The sequence below is a fragment of the Ursus maritimus genome, unplaced genomic scaffold (assembly GCF_017311325.1).
Source record: "Ursus maritimus isolate PB19 unplaced genomic scaffold, ASM1731132v1 scaffold_1, whole genome shotgun sequence".
In the NCBI taxonomy this organism is placed as follows: domain Eukaryota; kingdom Metazoa; phylum Chordata; class Mammalia; order Carnivora; family Ursidae; genus Ursus; species Ursus maritimus.
The window spans coordinates 26,030,072-26,057,264 of NW_024423343.1; the positions used below are offsets into that span (position 1 = coordinate 26,030,072).

The window sequence follows — 27,193 nt, forward strand, 5'->3', positions numbered from 1 at the left end:
ATAGGAAAATGTCCTAATAGGCCATTAAATTGCAAAATTAACTACATTATTAAAATGAAGAATGTCTATTGAAAAGTCAGAGTAAAATACAAGCAACCTTATGGGAGAAGATATTTGCCACACGTACAACCAACATGGAACTTGTAGTAAGAATATGAAGAATTACTTAAAGAAAAAATTGTCGACCAGTTAAGAATGTGCAAAAGAGTTGAACATGCCACGTCATATATTTAACAAATATAAAAAAGCCACCACTTCACTGATAATTTGAAAAAAAAAAAATGAAGTTTAACACAATGAGATACTACTTTATACCCACTAGATTGGGAACATTTTTTAGATAAAATAATATCAAGTATTGGTGTGGATATAGAACAGTGGAAACTCTTTATCCTGGTGGGAGAATAAGAGATACAAGCACTTTGATAAAAAATCTGGTATTTTCTAGTTAGTTGAAGATAAACGTACTTGTAATTTAAGATTACACTTTCAGAAAGATATCCTAGACAGTGTATGATTTTGTGCATCAACAGGACATGTATGATAGTGTTCGGAGTAGCACTATTTGTGATAGCTACAAACTGTAAACAGCCCAGTGGTCCATCAGTAATAGACTTGATGTATAATTCTGATATAGTCATATAATGAAATTGCTTATCACAGTGTATTCAGAAAAATTCAACAACATGGATGAATTCCATTTATATTAAAAATGAAATGAATACTGTTTAAGGCTGCATAAAAAAAGAAAGTATAAAGCAAAAGAAGTGAGTAGATTATAAATTAAGATAGTGGCTACCTCTGGTGAAAAAAAAAGGATTTACAATTAAGAGCCACATAGGGACCTTTGGAGTGCAGTCAGTATTCTATTGCTTGATCTGTTTAAGAATTACATGTGATGGCTTTATAATTACTTATTACATTTACACTTAAGGTTTAGATAATTTTCTTTTTGTATTATATTTAATCATTTTAAAAGCTTAAAACTTGCTAGAGACTTTCAAAAAAAGTAACTGTTTAATTAATACATACGATTCAAGTTGAAAAATTTGAAAAGGTATAAATTGACGTCTCCCTCCCTCCCTCTCTGTTCTGCTTATACCTACCTACCTTCCAACAAGGTAACAAGTGTTACTAGCTTCTACTGCATCTTTCCATCTATTTGTATACATACGTAGATGAATATATATATATGTATAATTTACTCTCACATTTTAACAGAAATAGTACTATATTAACTGTTCTGTACCTTCCCTTTTCCCCCTAGTGAACAGTAAATCTTGGAGACCTTTTCACATCAGTTTGTATAGCTTCCTTATTCTTTTTTATGGTATTCCAGTATATGTATTTACGGTAATGTATTTAGCCAGTCTGCTGTTGCTGAACGTTTGGTTTATTTAGTGTTTGCTTTTGCAAGCAATGATGCGATTCATTATTTCATATCACCTATCAGTTTGCATTAAAAAATAATTCATCAAGGTGAAATTCACATTACAATTAACCATTTTGAAGTGAACAATGGTATTTAGTACATAATACAATGTTGTGCTACCACCACCTCTGTCTAGTTCCAAAATTTTTCATCACTCCAAACTAAAACCTCTTATTCATTAACAGTTTCTCCCCAATATCCCATATCCCTCTGGCAGCCACCGATCTCTCTTGATGGATATGTCTATTCTGAGTATTTCCTATAAATGTAGTCATACAACATGTGATCTTTTGTGTTTTTTTTTCTCTTAGGATAATGTTTTTGAGTCTCATCCAGATTGTAGAGTTGGTACTTCATTCTTTTAGGGCTGAATAATATTTCATTGTGTGTATACACCACAGTTTGTTAATCATTTCATCCATTGATGGACAGTGGGTTGTTTCCACCATTTGGCTAATGTGGATAGTGCTGTTATGAGCATGTATGTACATGCACTTGTTTATGTAAGTGTTTTCAATTTTAGAGGGATATACTTAATAGTGGAATTGCAGGGTCATATGGTAACTGGGTTTAACTTTTTGAGGAAACACCAAACTGTTTTCTGCGGCAGCTGAACATTCCCACCAATGGTGTATGAGGTTCCCAAATCTTTTTTTTTTTTTAAGATTTTATTTATTTATTTGACAGAGATAGAGACAGCCAGCGAGAGAGGGAACACAAGCAGGGGGAGTGGGAGAGGAAGAAGCAGGCTCCCAGCTGAAGAGCCTGACATGGGGCTCAATCCCAGAACTCCGGGATCACGCCCTGAGCCGAAGGCAGATGCTTAACGACTGAGCCACCCAGGCGCCCCGAGGTTCCCAAATCTACACTTGTTATTTCTCAACAACACTTGTCCTTCCCTTCCTTTCCTTTTCCTCCTCCTCCTTCCCTTCCTCCCTCCCTCCCTTCCTTCCTTCCCTCCCATCCTAGTGAGTGTGATGTTGTACCTTATCATGGTTTTGATTTGAATTTCCTTAATGACTAATGATGCTGAGCATATTTTCGTGTGCTTGTTGGCCAATTGTATATCTTCTTTGGTGAAAATTCTTCACTCATGTTTCAAATGTGTTATTTGTCTTTTTGTTGTTGAGATTTAAAATGAGTCCTTTATATATTCTGGGTACTAGACTCTTATCAGATATATATATATAATTTGATATATTCTCCCTTACTTTCTCCCATTTGTAGATTCTCTTTATTTTCTTGATGTTGCCTTTTGATGCACAGTTTTTAATTTTAATGAAGTCCAGTTTATCTATCTTATTTTGTTTTTCATGCTTCCTTTTTTTTTTTTTTTAATCTAAGACTCCATTGCCTAACCCAAGGTAATAAAGATTTACCCCTGTGTGTTCTTCTAAGATAGTTATGGTTTTAAGCTCTTATATTTAGGTCATTGATCCATTTTGAGTTAAATTTTTTATATGGTGTTAGATAGGAGTCCAGCTTCATTCTTTTGCTTCTTAATTGTGGATCCCCAGTTGTCCTAGTACCATTCGTTAATGAGACTGTTTTTTCTTCCATTGAATGGTCCTGAAATCCCTGTTGAAAATCAATTGGCCATCAAGATATGGATTTAGTTATAGACTCTCAATTCTATTCCATTGGTCTGTATGTCTGTATACCAGTACCATAATGTTTTGTTTAATGTAGATTTATACTAAGTTTTTAAATTAAGAAATGTGAGTCCTGCAACTTCATTCTTTTTTTTTTTTTTTTCAAGATTGTTTTGGCTATTCAGGACCCCTTGCATTTCCATATGAATTTGAAGATTGGCTTTTTCAGTTCTGCCAAACGGCAATTGGAATTTTTTCCAGTTAATTAATTTTTACTGAAGTATAATTGACATGCAGTATTAATTAGTTTCAGGTGTACAACATAATGATTTGATATGTACATTACAAAATGATCACCACAATAAGTCTAGTTACCATCTGTCACCATGCAAAGTTATTACAATATTATTGACTATATTTCCCATGCTGTACTTCATATCCTCATGACTTATTTATTTTATGACTAAAAGTTTCTACCTCTTAATATTCTTCAACTATTTCACTCATTTTCTAGCCTCCCTCCCCTCCCCTCTGGCAACCACCAGTTTTTTCTCTGTATTTATGGGTCTGTTTCTGTTTTAATGTTCATTTGTTTTGTTTTTTTTAGAAATTCACATGTAAGTGAAATCATATGGTACTTGTTTTCCTCTGTCTGACTTAATTTCACTTAGCATCATACCCTCTAGGTCCATCCATGTGTTGCAAATGGCAAGATTTTGTTCTTTTTTATGGCTGCGTAATATCCGTGTGTGTCTGTGTGTCTGTGGATGTACACAACATCTTTATCCGTTTATCTGTTGATGTATGCTTAGGTTACTTCCGTAGCTTGGCTATTGTAAATAATGATGTAACGAACCAGCAGGTGCTTATCTTTTCAAATTAGTGTTTTCCTTTCCACTCAGAAGTGGAATTGCTAGATTATGTAGTATTTCTATTTTTGATTTTTTAAGAACCTCTGTACTGTTTTTCACAGTTCCTGCACCAATTTACATTCCCACCAGGTGCATGAGGTTTCCCTTTTCTCCACGTCCTGGCCATTACTTGTTATATATTGGCTTTTTTATATTAGCCATTCGAAGTGGTGTGAGGTGATATATCTCATTTTGATTTTGATTTGCATTTCCCCGTTGATTATTGATGAACATCTTTTCATGTGTCTGTTGGCCATCTATTCTTCGGAAAAATGTCTGTTTGGGTCCTCTGCCCATTTTTTAAACAGATTATTTGGGGATTTTTGTTTATCTGTTTCGTTTTTTTGGTGGTAAGTTGTATGAGTTCTTTATGTATTTTGTATATTAACCCCTTATCAGATCTATCACTTGCAAATATTTTCTCCCATTCAGTTGATATCCTTTTCACTTTGTTGATAGTTTTTTCTTTGCTGTGCCAAAGCTTTTTAGTTTGATGAACTCCCACTTGTTTATTTGTGCTTTTGTTGCCCTTGCCTGAGAAACAGATCCAAAAATAATATTGCTAAGACCAGTGTCCAAGAACTTATTGTCTATGTTTTCTTTTAGGTGTTTTATGACTTCAGATTTTACATGTAGGTCTTTAACCTATTTCGAGTTTACTTTTGTATATGGTACAAGAAAGTTTGTCATTCTTTTGCATGTACCTGTTCAATTTTCCCAGTACCATTTATATAAGAGACTATTTTTTCTACATTGTGTGTTCTTGCTTTCTTTGTCATAGATTAATTGGTTATATAAGTGTGTTTTGGGCCCTCTATTCTATTCCATTGATTTATATATCCGTTTTTTGTGCCACTACTATACTGTTTTGATCATTTGATATTACAGTATCATTTGATACCTGCATGCATGATACCTACAGGCTTTGTTCTTTCTCATGATTGCTTTGGCCATTTGGGGTTTTGTCTTTCCATACAAATTTTAGGATTATTTGTTCCAGTTCTGTAAGAAAAGCTATTGGTATTTTGATGGGAATCACATTGAATTTGTAGATTAATTTGAGTAATACGGACATTTTAAAATAGTAATTCTTCTAATCTGTGAATGTTGTATATCTTTAGATTTATTTGTGTCATTTTCAGTTTCTTTCATTGTTGTTTTATAGTTTTCAGAGTACAGGTCTTTCACCTCCTTAGTTAAATTTATTCTTAGGTAGTTTATTCTTCTTGATGGAATTGTAAATGGGATTATTTTCTTAATTTCTCTTTCTGATAGCTCTGGTAGTTTAGAAACAACAGTATATAAATGTATACTAATTTTGTATCCTGCAACTTTACTGAATTCATTTATTCTAATAGTTTCTGATGGAATCTTTAGCATTTTCTATATAGTGTCATGTTGTCAGCATGATGGCAGAATAGTGGTAGTTTGACTTCTTTATTACCAGTTTGGATGTCTTTTATTTCTTGTTTTTGTCTGACTGCTGTGGCTAGGACTTCCAATACTATGTTGAATAAAAATAGCAAGAGCGAGCATCCTTGTCTTTTCCTGATCTTAAAGGAAAAGCTTTCAGCTTTTCATGATTGAGTATGATGTTAGCTGTGGGTTTGTCATATATGGTCTTTATTATGTTGAGGTATAGTCCTTCTGTACCTACTTTGTTGAGTATTTTTTATCATAAATGGGTGTTGAATTTTGTCAGAGGCTTTTTTTCATCTATTGAGGTGGTCATATGATTTTTATCTTTAATTTTGGTAATGTGGTGTATCACACTGATTGATTTATAGATATTGAACCATCCTTTCATCCCTGGAATAAATCCCACTTGGTCATGATTTATGATCCTTTTAATGTATTGTTGAATTTGGTTTGCTAATATTTTGTTGAGACTTTCTGTATCTGTGTTCATCAGGGATATTGTCCTGCAATTTTTTTGTAGGGTCTTAGTCTGGTTTTGGTATCAGGGTAATGCTGGCCTCATAGAATGAATTCGGAAGCATTCCTTCCTCTTCAATTTTTTGGAATACTTTGAGAAGGATAGACACTAACTCTTTAAATGTTTGATAGAATTCATCTGTGAAGCTATCTGGTCCAGGACTTTTGTTTGTTGGAAGTTTCTCGGTTACTGATTCAACTTTATTAGGAATGATTGATCTGTTCAGATTTTCTGTTTCTTTCCGATTAGTCTAGAAATTTTTCCATTTCTTTTAGATTGTCCAATTTGATGGCACATAGGAATTTTTCCATTCCTTTTAAGTTGTCCAATTTGATGGCACAATTTGTTGGCATAATTGTTTGTAGTAGTCTCTTATAATCCTTTGTGTTTCTCTACTGTTGTAACTTTTCTTCCATTTCTGATTTTGAGTCCTCTTCTTTTTTTCTTTTTTAAATATTTTATTTATTTGAGAGAGAGAGTCAGTTTTAGAGAGCAAGAGAATTTTAAGAAATGAAGATAATTTAAGGGACCTCTAGAACAACATCAAGCCGTACTAACGTTAAAATTGTAGGAAGTCCATAAGGGGGAGAAAGGGGAAGAAAACTCACTTGAAGAAATGATAGTGGATTACTTTCCTAACTGGGAGAAGGAAAAAGACATCTAGGTCCAGGAAAGAAAGAGAGCCCCCACACGAGACGAGCTCAACAAGCTCCACACCAAGACACACAATAATTAAAAGAGTAAAAACTGAAGACAGAGAATTTAAAAGGCAACAACAGAAAAGCAAGGGAATACTCATAAGACCATCAGCTGATTTTTCAGCAGAAACTTTTTTGCATGCTATACTTACAGTGCTGAAAGAAAAAAATAATACATTTTTATTTGGTTGGAATATTTTTTAACATCCCTTCACTTTCAGTCTGTATGTGTCTTTAGGCTTAAAGTGAGTCTCTTGTAGGTAGTAATAGGTCTTTTTTTATTGTTAATCCATCCACTTACCCTGTGTCTTTGATTGGAAGATTTAGTCCATTTCAATTTAAAGTATTTATTGATAGCTATGAACTTACTGCTATTTTGTTAATTGTTTTCATGTTGTTTTTGTAGTTCTTCTCTGTTCCTTTCTTGTTCTCTGTATTTCTTCTTCACTTCTGAATGACAGTCTTGCCAGGTAAAGTATTCTTGGTTGTGCGTGTGTTCTTTAGGGTCAGAGTCTTGGTTTCCTATAGCCCTTTGGCTCTCCCGAAATAAGCCTCATTGGTTTTCAGAGCTTCCAGAATTAAGCCCTGCTGATTTTCAAAGCCAGACATCATGAAGGCTTGTCTTCTTGGTGCAGATTCCCAGGACATGGGGTGCTTGATGTGGGGCTTGAACCTCTTACTCTTTGGGGAGTACCTTTATGCCTGTGGTATCCCTCCTATTTGTGGGTACCAAGCCAGGGTGTGGGTTGTGATTAAACCATGTCTCTGCCCCTCCCATCCTTTTTGATGTTGCTTTACCTTTATATCTTAAACTGTGGAATAGCTGTTTGGCTAGTCTTCAGATTGTTTTCAGAGATAGATTCTGTATATATAGTTTCGGCCTTGGTGTGTCTGTGGTAGATGAGCTCAGGATCCCCCTTCTCCAGCTTGATTGGGATCTATTTGGCTCTTGGTATTTTGGTAGGGATTTGTTGAATTTGTAAATCACAATAGCAGTATATATCATCTTAACAGTAATGTCTTCTAATCCATGCACATAGGGTGTCTTTCCATTTATTTATGTTCTCTTTAATTTCTTTCAGCAGTGTTGTATAGTTTTCAGGGTATAAGTCTTTAACCCCCTTGGTTCAGTTTATTTCAAGGTATTTTATTTTTTTGGATGCTATTACAAATGCAGTTGTTTTCTTAATTCCCTTTTTGGATTATTTATTGCTGATGTATAAAAATGCAGCTGACTTTTGTTTGTTGACCTTGTACCTTGTAATTTTGCTGAATTTATTTCATAGCCATACTGGGTTTATTTTGGGCTTTTTGGGATCTTTTTTTTTTTTTAAGATTTTATTTATTTATTTGACAGAGATAGAGACAGCCAGCGAGAGAGGGAACACTAGCAGGGGGAGTGGGAGAGGAAGAAGCAGGTTCCTAGCGGAAGAGCCTGATGTGGGGCTTGATCCCATAACGCCGGGATCTCTCCCTGAGCTGAAGGCAGACGCTTAACCGCTGTGCCACCAGGCGCCCCGTTTTTGGGATCTTCTATATTGAGGAGCTTTTCATCTGCAAATAGATAACTATCTTTCAAATTTTTATCTCTTTTATTTCTTTTCCTTGCCTGATTGCTCTGACTGAAGTTCCAGTATAATATTGAATATCAGTAGTGAAGGTGAAGAAGACAAGAACACCCTGGTCTTGTTTTTCATATAAGTAGGAAGTTTTTAGTCTTTTTTTTTTTTTTTCACGGACTATAATGTCAGCAGTGGATTTTTCGTACATTCTTATTATCAGGTTGAGATAGTTCAACTTACGTGTTTGTAAGTATGTCTGTTGGAAAGATTCCCAGAAATTGAATTGCTAGGTCACAGAGTATGTATGTTTATAAATTTAGTTATCTTGGGCACCTGGGTGGCACAGTTGGTTAAGCATCCAACTCTTGGTTTCGGCTCAGGTTATGATCTTGTTGTGAGATCAAGCCCTGCATTGGGCTCCACACTCAATGTGGAGTCTGCTTGAGATTTTCTCTCCCTCTCCCTGTCCATCTCCCACTTATGCTCTCTCTCTGAAATAAATAAATAGATCTTTAAAAAGGAAATTAATAAATTATTTTTCTTTCTTCTTCTTCTTTTTTTTGTCAAGTTGCCCTCCATATGGAGATGAAACAGTTTTCATTCCTACCAGCAATGTATGAGTGCCTGTTTCTTCATATGTTTATAACACAGTAAAATTTTAAACTTTTGGCCTTTTTTTTTAAACCAATATTATAGGTAGGAAACATGGTATCATGGTGTAGTTTCCATTTACATTATTTTAATATGGGACTGATCATTTTTGCATATGTTTAAGGGACATTTTTATTTGTGAACTGACTTCTTACATCTGTTGCCCACTTTTCTGTTGAGTATTTGTTGCCTTTTTATTGATTTTTAGATGTTTTTCATATATATTAGAAAAATATTTTATTATATATTTTTCTCACATATACTTAATATATATGTTAGAGAAATTTGCCCTTTGTTAGGACTTGCTGGTATTTTTTCCCCTGTTTTTCCTTACTCTTTTGAATTTTTACCCCCCATGGAGAAGTTTGTAATTTTTATTGGTGAATTTATCAAGCTTTATATTATGGCTTCTGGTTTTTGAGTCAGAGTTCCAGAGTCTTCCCTCATCCTGAGTCATAAAATCATTCTGTATTTTCTTCTTATTTAGTTACTTATTTCTACTAGAGATTCCTTAATACAGACAGTCTGTAATCAGAATGATATTTCACTCCTTAAAGTAATTTAGGGATGCTTGGGTGGCTTGGTGGGTTAAGCGTCTGCCTTTGGCTCAGGTCATGATCATGGGGTGGTGGGATCGAGTCCCACATTGGGCTCCTTGCTCTGCAGGGAGCTTCTCCCTCTGCCTCTCTCTCTCTCTCTCTCTCTCAATTTTAATGATGTGCTTTGGAAAAAACAGCTGACTGAAGTAAGGACATAGAGTTCTGGAGAAGAGGGTAGTCTCTTTTAGATAAGAGAGTTTCACAAAGGCATTTCAAAATAATTGGCATTCAGATAGAGATTTGATTGACATTAGGAAGAAGGACGCCATACAAAGATCTAAAGGTGAAACATTGCAGTATATCCAAATGGTTAAACATAGGAGGAAAAACATAGGAGGAGGATTAAGAGTTAAATAGCCTACACCTAATCACATTTTAATGAAATTTTTGAATACATTGTTTGGAAGACCTTAAAGCTTTTGAAAGGAAAACAAAACTAACTGCAAAAACGAAACATGACTTGCAATGGATAAGAATGGAACTGCTGTTGAAATTATCATCAGTGACTATAGATGCCAGAAGACAATGGAGCAATGTCTCCAAAATTCTGAAGGAAGATTATTTTGAACCTAGGGATGAGATAAAATTGCCATTATTTTCAGATGAAATAATTACATAGGAAATCCAACGGAATCAACAGATTATTAGAACAAATATAATTTGTCCACATAAGTAATAACCAATTAAATATATAAAACCAGATACATTCCCAAAGGCAGACTGTCACATACCTCATAATTAACAAAGAATACATAAAATTGCTATAGAAATAAGTCTAAAGTTATTACAGGATGTAAAGTATCTTAATAAGTGGGAGACATTCAAGCTTCCTGAATTAATCGTAATTATGGTCAAAATTTTTGCTGGAGTTTTTGAAATGTATTATTTAAAAACATATATCCATAAATAGCTAAGTATACTTTTAAAAAAGAGGGGAGGATGGATAGGCAGTTGGACTACCAGAAACTGATTTACAATAATGCAGTATATGGGTTGGCATAAGTGCAGACAAATGGATTCCAAATAAGATCTCTAGGATAATACCACTTATGTAAACTTAAATATTAAAATGTGTTCCACAATAACGGACACACACAAAGAGACCCAAATACATTAGAATAGGGGTGAAAAGAAATAGTAGTGGAAAATGAGGATTAAAAGAGGTTACAGGGACACCTGGGTGGCTCAGTTAGTTGTCTGACTCCTGATCTGAGCTCACATCTTGATCTCAGAATTGTGAGTTCAAGCCCCATGTTGGGCTCCATGCTGGGCATGGAGCCTATTTAAAAAAAAAAAGAATGTAAAACAGAATATTATTACATTGTATGATATCATAGTTGTGACCATATCACAATTTTTTTATACATTCATCAGCTCTTGGGCATTTGGGTTGTTTTTGGGAGTAAAGCAGTTATAAATATACAACTTTTCATGCCATTGTCTTTAGATGGTATCATTTCATGTTACCAATGTATGAAAGTTAAAATTACTCCATATTCAACACAATATTATCAGTCCTTTTAACGCTAGCTCTTCTACTGGGTGTATTGGTATCATAAGTAAATTATGCTTACGTTGGGTTTAATTTGCCACCGTCTCTTTTTCTAACTTCTTTTAAGGTAGAAGCTTAAAAACATTGATTTTCAGTCTTCTTTTCTAATATAATATAGAAAGCTATAATTTTCCTTTTGAACACTGCTTTAACATCCTACAACTTTTGATATGTTTTAATTCAAAATATTTTCTAATTTCTCTTAAGATTTCCTCTTTGACCCTGGATTATTTTGAATTGTGTTTGATTTTCAAATATTTGGGGATTTTCCAAATATCTTTCTGGTTTTTTTACTTAATTCCATCGTTATTACAAACCATACTGTGTATGATTTTGGTCCTTTTAAATTTATTGAGATTTGTTTTATGGCTCGTCATATAGTCTATCTTGGTGAAATTACATGCATACTTGAAAAGAGTGTATATTCTATTTTATTTATGGGGTTTTCTTTAAACGTTTATTAGGTTTATTTAGTCGATAATGCCAGTCAAGTCTTTTATATCCTTCCTGATTTTCTTCCTATTTGGTTCAAATCTCCAATTGTAAGTGTGGATTTGTCTATTTCTCTTTTTAGTTATTTCCATTTTTGCTTCATATATTTTGAAGTTTAGTTAGTACCTGCATAGATGTTTTATTTTTATGTCTTTATGATTTGACCCTTTTATTCTTACGTGTTTGTTCATATTCCTGAAATCTACTTTCAGTGATACTGATTTAATGATTAGTGGTTGGGTGGTATATCTGTTTCCATACTTTCACTTGTAACTTATATATGCTTTATATTTAAAGTGGTTTAGACAGTATATGTTTAGATCTTTTTTATCCAATCTGAAAGTTTCTGCCTTTAAGCAGAGTATTTAGACCATTTACGTTTAATATAATTATAATATAGTTAGGTTTAAATCTACCATTTTGCTGTTTATTTCTCCCATGTGTTGTTTGTTCTTTTTTTCTTGCTTCCTCCCCCACCCCCAAATTAATTGTTCTTAGACTGGCCTTTTTGCTTCATCCCATGCATGTGTAGATTATTATTTGACACAAATTATTAAAAAGCACCCTTGTGGATTTCTGTAGCCCTTTCTCTGCATAGCTTCCTCTCTTAGGGCACTCTCTTCTACAAATTGTAGCTACCATTCTCTCCCCAGACTTCAATATCTGTCTCTTCAAATCAGGTAGATTGTCATGCTCTATTTGCAACCCCTTCTTGTGCCAAAATCTTAGGAACATACCTCCATGCAGAAAGCTGTTAGATGAATAGAATCACCTCATTTGTTTTCTTCTCTCAGGGATAACAGTCATATGCTGCCTGTTGTCCAAATTCTGAAAACAGTTGTTTGATATAAGTAGCATAGCTGTACTTCTTCATGGACAGAAATGGAGATTCCTTTTTTCCTTTCAAAGCTGATTTTTTAAGTAGTGTATCTCATTTAGCTATCGTTTAATCTCTTTCCTCCACAATAAGTTTGAAAGTGTTTGTATTTATCTCTTTCAAATGTTGGGTTCCTTTAGAAGCACTGCAGTGTCTCCGGTTTCTTATTTCATTCTTCACCCTACTAGTATAGTGACCAACAAAAGCATTTTATTGAAATATTTTTTTAAATGTCAGAGTCACCTTAAAAGTTGCCAGATCTAATGCAGAACTTCTGATTCCAGCAATGTGGTGGAATAGTTCCTAGGAAAGCCTCCAGATACAAAATATTAGAATGTAAAATGTTAAAAAAAAAAAAAAAGTTTATACAATTCATGGTTAATCTGACTTAGAAAAATGGAAATCCTCAGAACTGAAAAGGAAGGACAGGAGAAAGGAGGGAGGGAAAGAGAAAGAGAGAAATTTTTGTTTAATAGTCTTGAGAGAGACTGGAGCTAAAGCCTAGAACCTGGAGGATATGAGGAGGCATATTAGAAATCCTGTATAAACCCAAGGGCCTTCAAATGCTACTCACTTTGTTAACGGGTGAACTAGAACTCAAACCTGCTACACAGATAAAAAGAGCTTGCCTTTGTCTGCCTTAGGCTCTGGCTAAAAGTGGAAAAAAGAGTGTCTGCACAGAATTAATAATAACAGATTAGGTCTTTTATTTAAAGTCTGAAATTATGCTTCGGATGTGACTTATTTAAAAAGACAAAAATTGGGGGCGCCTGGGTGGCACAGCAGTTAAGCGTCTGCCTCCGGCTCAGGGCGTGATCCCGGCGTTATGGGATCAAGCCCCACATCAGGCTCTTCCGCTATGAGCCTGCTTCTTCCTCTCCCACTCCCCCTGCTTGTGTTCCCTCTCTCACTGGCTGTCTCTATCTCTGTCGAATAAATAAATAAAATCTTAAAAAAAAAAAAAAGACAAAAATTGGGTTTTAAGATAGGTAAGCTTATGTTACAGGCTGGCAAACTTCCAATGTTATAATTATCGTATACAGAATGTGAAATCAAGTAAGTTCAATATGTTGTTGTTGTTTTTAAAGATTTTATTTATTTATTTGACAGAGAGAGAGACAGCCAGCGAGAGAGGGAACACAAGCAGGGGGAGTGGGAGAGGAAGAAGCAGATTCCCGGCAGAGGAGCCTGATGTGGGGCTTGATCCCACGACCCCAAGACCATGACCTGAGCCAAAATCAAAAGTTGGACGTTTAACCAACTGAGTCACCCAGGCACCCTCTGACTATTACTATTAACTGTAAGTAATGCACGAGACGGGGAAGGGTCAGAGGGAGAAGCAGACTCCCCGCTGAGGAGAGTGCCCAATGTGGGACTCGATCCTGGCTCTCTGGGATCATGACCTGAGCCAAAGGCAGTTGCTTAACTGACTGAGCCACCCAGGCACCCAAATAAGTTCAGTATGTTTAAGAAGAATAAGTTAGGAGGGTGCCTGCGTGGCTCAGTCAGAAGAGCATGTGACTCTTGATCTTGAAATCATGAGGTCAAGCCCCACAATGGGTATAGAGATTATTTAAAGAAAAAAAAAAGTAAAGAAAAGGAAAAGAAAAGAAAAAAATATTTAAAAAAATTAATTAGTAATATGATTAAGTGGATAGATAAAACTGAAGAGAGAATTGTGTGTTGGGGAATAGATGTGAATGAAATAGATGTAGAGAAATAAGAATTTGAAAATGTGAAAAGAGATTAATAAATATAGAGGTTAGAGGAGAATCTCTAACATACATATGTCTTCAGAGAAGGAAACACCTGGGAGAGCTGGCTTCTTGCAACCACTCTTACCCTAGACCTTTGGCAGGAATTTTCAAATTTGGTGCACGTGCTAGCAGATGATAGCAATGGGCAATGCTCTTGGTGGCATTTTGGGAGACCTGAATCACAGGGTTAGTTTTTACTTCAGAACATTTTGACCATTGTTCTTCTCAACATTTGCTGAATACTGGGGCTGCACAGGGCAGGAGACTTAAAAACATAAATGTAAAAGCCCCTTAAAAGCAGGGTGATGGTCAGTATACCCTTAAGACTTTTTATCTTCAGGTCTGGATAATCAGGATAAATTTTATAAAATACGTCAAACACTTAGTTGAAAACCTTGAAGGGCCAAGAGCAAATCAGATATATTAACCATACTAGGGCTGCAACCCAGACTTAACTGAGGAACACTCACGTTAGATTAAAAGGGAGAAATCTGCTCTCTATCTACTTTGGAGTAGGGAGAGAGAACTCTCTCTAAAGAAAGATGACATCATTTGGAGATTTTTGATTTAAAAAAAAATACCATTTGGCATTCAGTTAAAAATTACTAGGCATTGCAGGGAGCCTGGGTGGCTCAGTTGATTGAGCATTGGACTCTTGGTTTCGGTCAGGTTGTGAACTCAGGGTCGTGCGATCAAACTCTCCGTCAGTCTCTGCACCCCACGTGGAGTCTGCTTGAGATTCTCTCTCCCTCTGCTCTTGCCACTCTTGTTCTCTCTCTCTCTCCCTCTCTCTCCAATAAGTAAATAAATCTTTTAAAAAATGACTAGGCATTGTAAAAGATGGGACCACATGGCTAGTCTTAAGGAGGAAAAACAGTAGCGTCAGACTGTCGAGTGATTCTGGAACTGGATTTAGCTGCTAAGAACTTTAAAATGGCTGTGATTTATTTATTTAAAAATAGAGAACAAGTAGAAAAAATAAACAAATAGACTGTTTCACCAGAATTGGAGTCTACTTTTTAAAAAGAGACTTCTATGAACATTTCAAACTGAAAAATAAAACATGTGACATGAATACCTCACCAGATGAATTTAACTACGAATTAGATTACAAATAAGTGCAGAAGTCAGGATTAATAAACTAAAAGACTTATTACTAATATAAAATACTAAGTGGAAGCATAGGGATAAGAAAGAATTTTAAAAATACAAAAACCACAACAGAGAGGAGTGTGCGACAGTGAAAAAAAAATCTAACCATATATGTCCTTGGAGTCTAGGAGAAAGAAGAGAGAGAATAGGGCAGAAGTAACATTTGAACAAACAATAATAGAGTATTTCCAAACTAAAAAGAGACATTAACCTGTAGAATCCTGTAGTTCTGTGAACCTCAAAAAGAACAAATATATAGAAATTACATAAAGGTATATTATGGCAAGCCTGCTAAAATGAAAAACACAGAGAAAATTTTAAAAGAAGTCAGGGTAAAAAACATACTTTAAATCAGGGCAACAATAAGACTTAACTATTAACCAGGAACAGTGGAAGCCAGGTGAAAATGAAGGTATCCTTAAAATGCTGACAGGAAAAATGAATTTTTTCTAGATCCAACCTAGAATTCTGTAGTCACAAAAAAATCCTTTAAAAATGATAATATATAAAAGTTTCAGATAAATAAAAGTGGAGAGAATTTGACAGCAAATCTACAGTATAATAATAGCAAAGGAAGAAGAAACATCTTAGCTGGAAACACAGAATTGTAGGAAGGAGCTAACACCAACAGAAAAGGTAAGTAAATGGATAATATAAATTTTGACTGTAATAATATATTGTAGTGTTTTGATTATATGTAGAATTAAAATGGCAACAACAATAATACAGAAAGAGGGGTAAATGGAGTTAAAGCATTCTGATGTCTCACTGTTTTCAGGAAATGGTAAGAGGAATAATTTGTGTTATTCTCTAAAAGCAAACAAGTTAAAAATGTACACTATAATCTCTAGGGAAACCACTAAAAAGTAAAAGAATGTATAAATATGATTAATCCCAAAGAAATCAAGATAGGAATCAATGAATTATAAAACAAACATACATATACAATAAATTTTATATACAGTGTAGAAAGTGAACAAATCAATTGGTGATTCTTTGAAAAGAAATTGATAAACCCCAGCAAGATTCTTCAAGAAGAATCTGAGGTTGGTTTGACATTTAAAACTTTATTAATATAATTAATCCACCACATTATTAAATTTAAGAAGGAAAACCATGTGTAATTATTTCAACGGGTTCACAAAAAGTATATGATTAAATTCAACATTAATATATTTTAAAAATACTTTTGTCAGCCTGTGAACATATTCTGATAAAGAGTATGACCCCCCCAAAAATCTACAATTATTCTTTTTTTTCTTTTTTTATAATAATATTTTTTTATTATATTACGTTAGTCACCATACAGTACATGCCTGGTTTCTGATGTAAAGTTCGATGATTCATTAGTTGCATATAACACCCAGTGCACCATGCAATATGTGCCCTCCTTACTACCCATCACCAGCCTATCCCATTCCCCCACGCCCCTCCCCTTTGAAGCCCTCAGTTTATTTCTCAGAGTCCATAGTCTCTCACGCTTCATTCCCCCTTCTCATTACCCCCCCTTTCTTTATCCCTTTCTTCCCCTACTGATCTTCCGAGCTCTTATGTTCCATAGATGAGAGAAATCATATGATAATTGTCTTTCTCTGCTTGACTTATTTCACTTAGCATTATCTCCTCCATTGCCGTCCATATTGCAGCAAATGTTGAGAAATCGTTCTTTTTGATAGCTGAGTAATATTCCATTGTATATATGGACCACATCGTCTTAATCCAGTCATCTGTTGAAGGGCATCTTGGCTCCTTCCACGATTTAGCTATTGTGGACAATGCTGCTATGAACATTGGGGTGCATATGGCCCTTCTCTTCACTATGTATCTTTGGGGTAGATACCCAGTAGTGCAATGGCTGGATCATAGGGTAGCTCAATTTTTAACTTTTTAAGGGACCTCCACACTGTTTTCCAAAGTGGCTGTACCAACTTGCATTCCCAACAACAATATAGGAGGGATCCCCTTTCTCCACATCCTCTCCAACATTTGTTGCTTCTTGCCTCTCAATTTTTGCCATTCTAACTGGCGTAAGGTGGTATCTTAGTGTGGTTTTGATTTGAATTTCCCTGATGGCTAATGATTTTGAACATTTTTTCATGTGTCTGTTAGCCATTTGTATGTCTTCATTGGAAAAGTGTCTGTTCATATCTTCTGCCCATTTTATGATTTGTTTATTTGTTTCTCGTGTATTGAGTTTGAGAAGTTCTTTGTAGATCTTGGATACCAGTCTTTTATCTGTAGTGTCATTTGCAAATATCTTCTCCCATTCCGTGGGCTGCCTCTTAGTTTTTCTGACTGTTTCCTTGGCTGTGCAGAAACTTTTAATCTTGATGAAGTCCCATAAGTTTATTTTATCTTTTGTTTCTCTTGCCTTTGGAGATGTGTCATGAAAAAGGTTGCTTTGGCCGATGTCGTAGAGGTTGCTGCCTATGTTCTCCTCTAGAATTTTGATGGATTCCTGTCTCACATCGAGGTCTTTCATCCATTTGGAGTTTATCTTTGTGTATGGTGTGAGAGAGTGGTCAAGTTTCATTCTTTTGCATGTAGCTGTCCAATTTTCCCAGCACCATTTATTGAAGAGACTGTCTTTTTTCCTCCGGATGTTTTTTCCCTGCTTTATCAAATATTAGTTGCCCAAAGAGCCGAGGGTCCATTTCTGGGTTCTCTATTCTGTTCCATTGGTCTATGTGTCTGTTTTTGTGCCAGTACCATGCTGTCTTTGTGATCACAGCTTTGTAGTACAGCTCGAAATCCGGCATTGTGATGCCCCCAGCTTTGTTTTTCCTTTTCAACAATTCCTTGGCGATTTGGGGCCTTTTCTGGTTCCATACAAATTTAAGGACTATTTGTTCCAGTTCTTTGAAAAATGTCATTGGTATTTTGATCAGGATGGCATTGAAAGTATAGATTGCAGTGGGTAGCATAGATGTTTTAACTACGTTTAATTCTTCCAATCCATGAGCGTGGAATATTTTTCCATCTTTTTGTGTCTTCCTCAATGTCTTTCAAGAGTGATTTATAGTTTCTAGAATATAGGTCCTTTACGTCTCTGGTTAAGTTAATTCCAAGGTAACGTATGGTTTTTGCTGCTATTGTAAATGGGATGGATTCCCTAATTTCTCTTTCTTCAGTCTCATTATTCGTGTATAGAAATGCAGCTGATTTCTGAGCATTGATTTTTGTATCCCGCCACATTACTGAATTGCTCTATAACTTCTAATAGTTTGGGAGTGGATTCTTTTGGGTTTTCCATATAGAGTATCATGTCATCTGCGAAGAGAGACAGTTTGACTTCTTCTTTGCCGATTTGGATACCTTTTATCCCTTTTTGTTGTCTGATTGCTGTTGAAAGGACTTCTAGTACTATGTTGAATAATAATGGTGAGAGTGGGTATCCTTGTCGTGTTCCTGATCTTAAGGAAAAGTCTTCCAGCTTTTCCCCATTGAGAATGATATTTGCTGTAGGCTTTTCATAGATGGTTTTTATGAGATTGAGGAATGTACCCTCTGTCCCTACACTCTGAAGGGTTTTAATCAGGAAAGGATGCTGTATTTTGTCAAATGCTTTTTCTACATCTATTGAGAGAATCTAGAATTATTCTTAATCCATATCATTCTTAATTCTTAGAAATTAAAAGCATTTCCTTTAAAGTATGGAACAAAACAATATATTCTTTGGTCATTTCTAATCCTTACCAAACTGGTGAGCCCATCTAGCATGGTTGGAACCTCCTAAATAATGATAAAAATTAGGATCGAGTGAAAGAAACTAAACTGTCATTTATTTGTAGATAATATGTTTGGATAATAGAAAACTAAAAGAAAATACATTGTTATATAAGAAAGTTTAGTAAAGTTGTGGAGTATGTTCAAAATATAAAAGTCAGTTTTAATTTTAAATTCCTTTTAAAATTGCAAAAAATAATATAAAAGTACCTAGAAAAATACAACTAACAAAATATGAGAAGACTTTTAGAGAAGAAAATTATAAAGTTTTATTGAAAGAAATTGAAGAGGATCTAAGTAAATGAAGAGATATGTTACATTCATGGATTGGATGACCTTTAGTTATGATACCAAAACCGGAAATCTCCTAATTGATTTACAGATTCAGTGTAGAAAAGCTCCACAGGTTTTTGGTGGAAATTAAGCTGTTTCTAAAACTTATGCAGAAGAGTGAAAGCCAATAATAGCCAAGACACCCCTGAGGAAGAAGGTAGAGAAACTTGGACTATAATATATCAAGATGTAAACATGTAGTAATTAAGATATTGGTTATTAGCATAGGCACAAATGGTACAAAATTAGAGATTCCTGAAATAGTCTCACACATATATGGAATGTGGTACATATATAACAGGTAGCATTGCAAATCATTTGGAAGAGGATGTTCGATAAAAGGTGTTTGGTGAGTTGATGATCCATATAAGAAAAAAGATTAGATTGAGATTGGATTCACATCATGCACCAAAAAAATCAATTTCAGATAAAGACCTAAATACAAAAGGCAAAACCTTAAAACTTAAGGGGGAAAAAAAGGGAAGATTATCTTTTGACTTCAAGGTAGGGAAANNCTTCCTCATAAAGATACAAAGTACAAACTATATGTAAAGGAAACATTTAAGTTGACATCTGTTATCAAAAGACATTGCAAAGAAAGTGAAAAGAGAAGCTCAGACAGGGAGCAATGTATAGAACCTACAAAGGATTTGTAATTTTTTAGAGTGTTTAAAGAAAACTTTAAAAATCAGTAAGAAAAAGACATTCCAAGAGAAAAATCATCAAAATATGTATTTCCCAAAAGAAGGAAAAGTGAATGGCCAATTTTAGGTGTGGAAAGGTGGTCAACTCAAATAGTAAGCAGAACAATGCAGATTTTAACCATGAGATAATATTTGTATGCTCTGAGATTTGCAGAAATAAAATCTGGCAATATGTTTGTTGGCGTGAATCTAAAGCAGTGAGAGCCAAGGTCTGCTTTGCTCCAGTGTAAATTTAGTTACAACTACTTTGTAATACAATATATCCTCTAGTGAAGTTGAACATGTGCATTCGTGGGTGCGTTCTTTTAACCTAGCAATTCCATTTCTAGCAGTATACTCTAGAGAAATTTTTTTTTTTTAAAGATTTTATTTATTTATTTGACAGAGATAGAGACAGCCAGCGAGAGAGGGAACACAAGCAGGGGGAGTGGGAGAGGAAGAAGCAGGCTCATAGTGGAGGAGCCTGATGTGGGGCTCGATCCCATAACGCCGGGATCACGCCCTGAGCCGGAGGCAGACGCTTAACCGCTGTGCCACCCAGGCGCCCCTACTCTAGAGAAATTCTTACACCCATGTACCAGGAGACAAATAAGATACTCATATTAGCATTGTTCATAATAATAAAAAATGAGAAACATTCTAGATATTTAAAAACAGAAGAATGGTGAATTGCATGTACATAATGTTGGGTAATACAGGAGGCAAATACGTTTACCATTATCTGTCTATATACATTTTAAAGAATACAGATTTAAAAAGTTATATAGAATTACATATGTTTATGTGGAAAAACTATAAGGGAAATCAAGGAAATGATAAAATTCAGGATAGCAGTTACTTCTGGAAGTATGACAGAAAATATGTGATTAAGGAGGCACATTGTGTTAGTTAAGATACAGGTTCAGCTGCATTTGACAGAAACCCCACATAGTGTCAAACAAGATACAAGTTTATTTCTCTTGTAACAGGTTGAAAATATCCTAGGCATGACAGTTATGTTCTACATGGTTATCTAGAAGCCAGGGTCCTCTTCTTTGGAGCTCCTCATCTATGTGGTTATGGTGGCTCACCGCCACAGCTACATTTCAAGTGCAATGTGGAAGAATGGAGGAGTAAGTGACCTTAAAAAGGAAGTTGCACATATGAGTTCTCTTCATCGTCTTCCGGCTAGACCGTATCTATTGTATAGTAATTTTTAGATCCAGGGAGGCTTGAGAAATGTGCCTAGCTGAAAATCAGGAGTTCTAGAACAGAGAGAAAGAGAAAGAGAGCACAGGTATTGGGAGGAAAGTTGCAGTTTCTGCCACAGGCTCATGTGGCTGGGGTCGGAGGGGAAAGCATAAAGGTATTGGTATTGTTCTGTTTCTTGAAATAGGATGGTGAGTATAGTTGTCTTTTTGAATTTTTATGGCTTCCCTATAAATTATATACTTTTGTATATATGAAATGTTTCATTATTAAAGCTAAAAAGTTTAGTGGATACTTTTTAGCTTTATTTTGCTTGAATCTTATGCAGCATATGGTACTGTTGATCACACCCTCTAGACATATGAGTTTTTATTGGCAAGAATCTCCTGGTCTTTCTCTTATTTTTCCATCCATTCCTTTTCAGCCTCCTGGGCTTCACTTTCTCTGCAGGGAACAAAAATGCCCCTCACTTGTCTCCATAATTATTTAGGATAGTTTCAAATTGGCTATTGGGTTTCCTGGATTTGGAAAAATTGCAAGAGAAAACTAATTATATGGTAAATATTCAGATTTTATCACCTTTTATTCATAATGCTCTATCCATATATGGAAAAGGGAGGTTAGCACATTTTTTTCTTTGTAATTTTAAATATTTTTTATACCTTTCTGAAGTATATCATAAAAGGGCAAATAATTCTAGAGTGAGTCCAGAGTACCAGTGTATCTTGTAAAGGTAAGAAACAGCAACTGATCCCATAAGTATATACATATAACATCATTAGAATAAATCTTGGAAATGACTCACATTATTATAATCATGTATAAACATGTGATATCTTTTTATAAAAACTTAGCAGTTTACTTGACCTCTCAGAATGACTGCATTTTCTAACCCTCCTTACAGCTAGGTATGACTTTCTGACCTAGGGCTTGGCTAATGGAATGTAAACAGAAGTCACTACATGATAAATTTTAGCATATGTTAACAGAAACTATTTTTTCCCCAATGAATAGTCTCAGACATACATGCATTTGAGAATTTGTATTCACTTATATTTTTATTAAAGCAAATTAAGATAAAATTCAGTTAGTTAGCATTCAAGTTTCAGCCATACGTCAGGGACTGTCAGGTTCTGGGAATACAGGATTGAACAAATTCTAGTCCCAACCTTCAGGGAGCTAATAGCAGTCCAGGGGAAGTCTAGTTGAATGCTGTATTAGACACAGATATGCCTAAGGTGCTGTAGAAACCTAGAAAATGCCAAGGTTAGCTAGGAAACTCAAACTCAAGAAAGTTGACAAACCTAATGTAAGTTTATAAAATGAAAGCATTTAAAGATAGCATCTAAAGATCTCAGTTGTTATAAGCATTTTAAATATCAGTTACATTGAAAAACAAAATGAGTTCAAATGTTATTGTAGGAGGTAGAGGTTAAGGGGGAGGGAAAGTACAAATGAGCTCTATTAATTTTTAAAATATTTTATCTATTGTATAGATCTTTTCTTTGTATACTAATTTTATAACCAGGAAAAATAATTTAAAATCCAATTTTTAAACAGAGTATGTATTTCTTAATGTAGCAACATAACTTTTTTTGATTTAGCAACACGGTTTTCTTAAGATTCCTGGACTCCGATCTTAAGTTTATTTTCAGAAACACAAACTCATGTAACATACAGTGTGTGTTTTATACATATCTTTTTTAATGTATTAAGTTAAATTTTACCTAGTGTAAACATGTACAATGCATGTACTTCACAGTAATTCCAGTGTAGGTATTGTCTGGCTTTGGAATTTAAGGCAGAGATTCAAGTTTCATTCGCTGATTGTAACAGATTGCAGGGAGGAAAACAGTATGCACAATTCTTAATCTTAACAAAGCACCTCCTCACAGTCACTCACAGTCCTCACCAGTGTGGGATGGGCTATTCTCTTTTAACCCAACATTCCTTAAACTCATTTCTCTTTATTGTGATTTCATAAGGTGAGGGAAATACCCATTTTTGCAGATGTTGCTCTTCCTTTTGAAAAACTGAAAAAGGGTTAGTGAAATCTCATCACATTTATGGCCTTTAATAACTTCTCTTATAAACCCGTTGTCATGTTCAAGCCTTTTCTCTAGGGTGACTTATTAAGCTAGGACTTTCTAGTGTCATTCAGATACTGTACTCTGTAACTTATATCCTCTCTGATTCAATTTTTAAGCAAAAATGAAGTCTTTTTTTTTTCCTTGCAGACTTTGCCTTCAAAAGAAACGTTTTTAAACACTACACAAATGCCTTGCTTGCAATCAGCTTCAACTTGGAGTAGCTGTGAACACAATTCAAAATCTCAAATATTAAGAGAACATGTATCAGAATTGGACTCTTCTTTCCATTCTGTCCTATCATTGCCATCAGGTAAGCCTACTTATAAAAAATGTCTAAGTAAATTCTGAACATTTTCTGTGGTGAAGTCTAATTCTGTAGATAGGAATCTAATAAAATTTTACCAATTATTTTGTCACTGGATATTAGAACTAAACAGTTTTCACAGAGGAATTAATCCTGTGAGTTAATGTTCTATTTTTGCAAGTTGATTCTTAAATTCCTTGGAAACCATTTTGAGTTATATTGGGAAATAACTAGCTTTTGATCTTTTCAGTGTTAAATTTTTAGAATTTTATTGATAAAGTGACTATGCTATTGAAATGTTTTTCAATAAGTCAGGTTTTTTTTCCCCCTAATGTGTTGTTTTGCACAGAGTTTTCTCTGCTATATAATATTCCTCTGCTTATAATCAGCAGAGTTTCTTTGGGATAAGAAATTGCCCATCTTTAGATGTAGTCAACTTTTGAACCTCAAGAAAATCTATAATCTGTAACTGAGTGAATGAGGCACATACAGGCCCACATCCCTTTAAGTTTCTAGTTCTTGGTTTTTGTTAGAACCGTTCCAGGTGTTTTGTTTTCTTTTCTTTTCTTTTCTTTTCTTTTCTTTTCTTTTCTTTTCTTTCTTTTCTCTTTCTTTCTTTCTTTCTTTCTTTCTTTCTTTCTTTTTTTTTTTCTTTCTTTCTTTCTTTCTTTCTTTTCTTTCTTTCTTCTTTCTTTTCTTTTCTTTTCTTTTCTTTTCTTTTCTTTTCTTTTCTTTTTTCTTTTCTTTCGTAATCTCAGTGCCCAATGTGGGGCTCACACAACCCCAAGATCAAGAGTTGCATGCTTCTGAGCCAGCCAGGCACCCCTCCAAGTTGTTTCCATATTGAACTAAAGTAAATATTAGGGTAAAAAAGGAAACAGTCTTCACACTAGTTATCTAAGGTTCTTCTCTTTAAGGGAAGACGTCTCAAATGGGCTTTTGTTTCCTTTTCAGCTTTTGGTTTTAATCATCCAGGGACTGCTCCTCTTTGTAAAGCATGATTTTCTGTACCTGTTCCTGCCCGTAATCCTTGAATCTTAGTTTTGGTTTTTTACCAATATTCGAGTGGTCTCTTAGCTACACCATACTTAGAATTAAGTTCTTGGCAGGAACTATGTTATTCCATCTTTGAGGAGAACTTAATAATAGAAAGAAACAATAATAAATATAACAGTGGTAATGCAGCTAACATTTGGGCTTAGCATACCTGTAAGCACATTACATTTTCTTGTTTAATTCCTCCAACAACCCTGTTTTCATATTTTCCTCTTTATCTTACATACAAGAAAATTGAAGCTTAGCGATTGTTAAATTATTATTCCAAGATTATACATCTAGTTGATGATGGAGGTAGGATTTGATATGAGGTAGTCACACTCCAGAGCCACACTCCTAACCTTTACTTTTCATTGCTTTTCTGTTTTCTCATGCTACATTTGTTTCTCTGATGATATAACCCTGACAGCTGGCATAATTATCCCTTATTTAATCCTCTTTTGTCCCTTCCAATAAGTTAAGATTAACTTCCCTACTTATTAATTAGGTTATTCATTTCTTCTTGCATTCATTTAATGGAAATCTGAATACCTACTATTTACTAGGTACTAAGAGTTTAAATACAAATAAATCCCTCAAAGTACTTGCATTCTAGTTTAAGACAACTGAAATGTAAACTAATAAGTATATTAAAGTGTTATGAAATATTCTTATAAAAGCCCAGTGGTCACAGTGTGGGTACTAAGGAAGGTATATGGGTGAACAAGGGCCCTCCCTAGTTACATCATGTTTTCTCATGACTCGTGAAGAACAATGGTAGAATAGGTGATACTTTCTTTGTAGAAATAAGTGATATTTCTTTGGAGAAATAAACTTATGTTTTGGTAATTGGAAGATATTGGATTCCTGAAATGTTTAAATAACATTTAATTTGTAATCTTAGTTTCACTTCGTTCTGTAGTTTTTGTATGATCATAGTATATAGTGCTAGGATTGAAATCTTTTGTACCTCTGCTCTGTCCCTTTGGGGCAGACTCCATGTTGAAACTCATGAACCTATTTTTATTTTTTTGGTATGTTTTTCTGCACTTGAATATGGATCTGTTATTAAAATTTATCATTTGAGGGAGAGATACTTCTTTGTTTAAAATCCAGACCTGTTCTGTGTCTGTTCTGATTTATGTGTTCATAATTAGTTTTTTTTTTCAGTAGCAAAATTTTCAATACCTCAGCTGCTTTATTAAATATTTGTTTCTTAGGGAGAAGTTTAGGTGTCTCTATATTAAATACTTTTGAAGGTGGTTTTGTTTTTGCATTCTTGATTGAGGAAAAAAATCTTTAATAAATGTGAAGCACATCTACTTTATTATTTAGCTCCTCTTTTGGTTGTGAGAATATAGAATATAAATATAGTGAATTGACATCTAAGTCTCTAAAGGAAGAGAGCAAGTCTGTAAATGTGTTTTAATCTTTGTAAAAGTATATTTTGTGATTTGTAATACTAGTAAACTAAGAGAATATGAAACTTGGTATTTTCATCAAAGGTAGCATCTGAATTATAGTGGATTTCCCTCAAGTAATTAAAACATATCTTTCAGAAACCTCATTATTTCAAATGTAAAGTTTGTGGGGGTGGGGTGGGGTGGAATGGACTTAGAGTCAGCCAGGTTTGGCTGTATGTTTTATTCAAGACCTTTGGATGCATTTGTTTCACCTGAGAATAGTGCTTATTCATCATTAGAGTTTTTGTTTATTTAGTACATATAATCAGTAATTTCCAAAATACTGCTGTCTGTATGCTTGGAGAGAATATTTTGCCACTTCTGATAGTTGTGATATTTCAAGTTTTTGCTTATTTTTCTAAGCTTATATGCTACTTAGAGAAAGAAAGCAATCTTAATGTTAGAATCTGTAAAAAATGGTACTCACTTTAGTACTTTTTTAAAATTTTATTTTCCCAGATGTGCCTCTTCATTTTCACTTTGAAACATTGTTTAAAAAGACTGAAATAAAAGGAGATCTTGCTGAAAATAAATTTGTAGGAGACTGTGTCATATCTCCATCATCTGGTATGTCATTTACAAATCTTGTACTTTATATGCCTTTTACATCTTTCAGATACTTACTGTTTTTACTTTCTAAGGAAATAAAATTTAACAAAGGAACAAAATGTAAATCCTTAATTTTTAATATTCACTTTTTACAAATCACAACATACATGCACAAATAGAAAATACACAGGAGTGATCTAAACAAGAAATGTGATACTTATAGAATGAAAATTATGAAATATTGATAAGTATAAAAGGAAATCTAAATACACATGGAGAACACAGCATTCCTAGGTGATAGGATTAATAAGGATATCAGTTCTTCCTATTGGTTTATATGTGTAATGCAATGTAACTTGAAGTTCTAATAGAATTTGGTAAACTTAACAAAATAATTGTAAAGCCGACTGGGAAGAATAAATTGGAAAATACAAAAGTAACTGCTGGAAAAAGTATTAAGAGAATCTATCCTAACCACAAATGGAAACATAACAAAAATTTGTTATTAGCATAGATTTTGTATACATTTAGGAAAGTAAATCCATGAAGCAGACTATATAGCTTATACTTTATTATATAAGGGCAGAATT

The 27,193-nt window shown here is 34.3% G+C and overlaps 1 protein-coding gene across 3 annotated transcripts in view; it reads left to right on the top strand.

The window, feature by feature from the left end:
* The window catches only part of KANSL1L (KAT8 regulatory NSL complex subunit 1 like), a 131,728-nt gene that overhangs the window by 84,048 nt on the left and 20,487 nt on the right, over window positions 1-27,193 (top strand). For all 3 annotated transcript variants that reach the window (XM_040641225.1, XM_008687458.2, XM_008687459.2), the window contains 2 exons: window positions 23,400-23,562; window positions 26,514-26,621. In XM_040641225.1, the coding sequence (XP_040497159.1) occupies window positions 23,400-23,562; window positions 26,514-26,621 (271 nt within the window). The remainder of the gene's footprint in view (window positions 1-23,399; window positions 23,563-26,513; window positions 26,622-27,193) is intronic.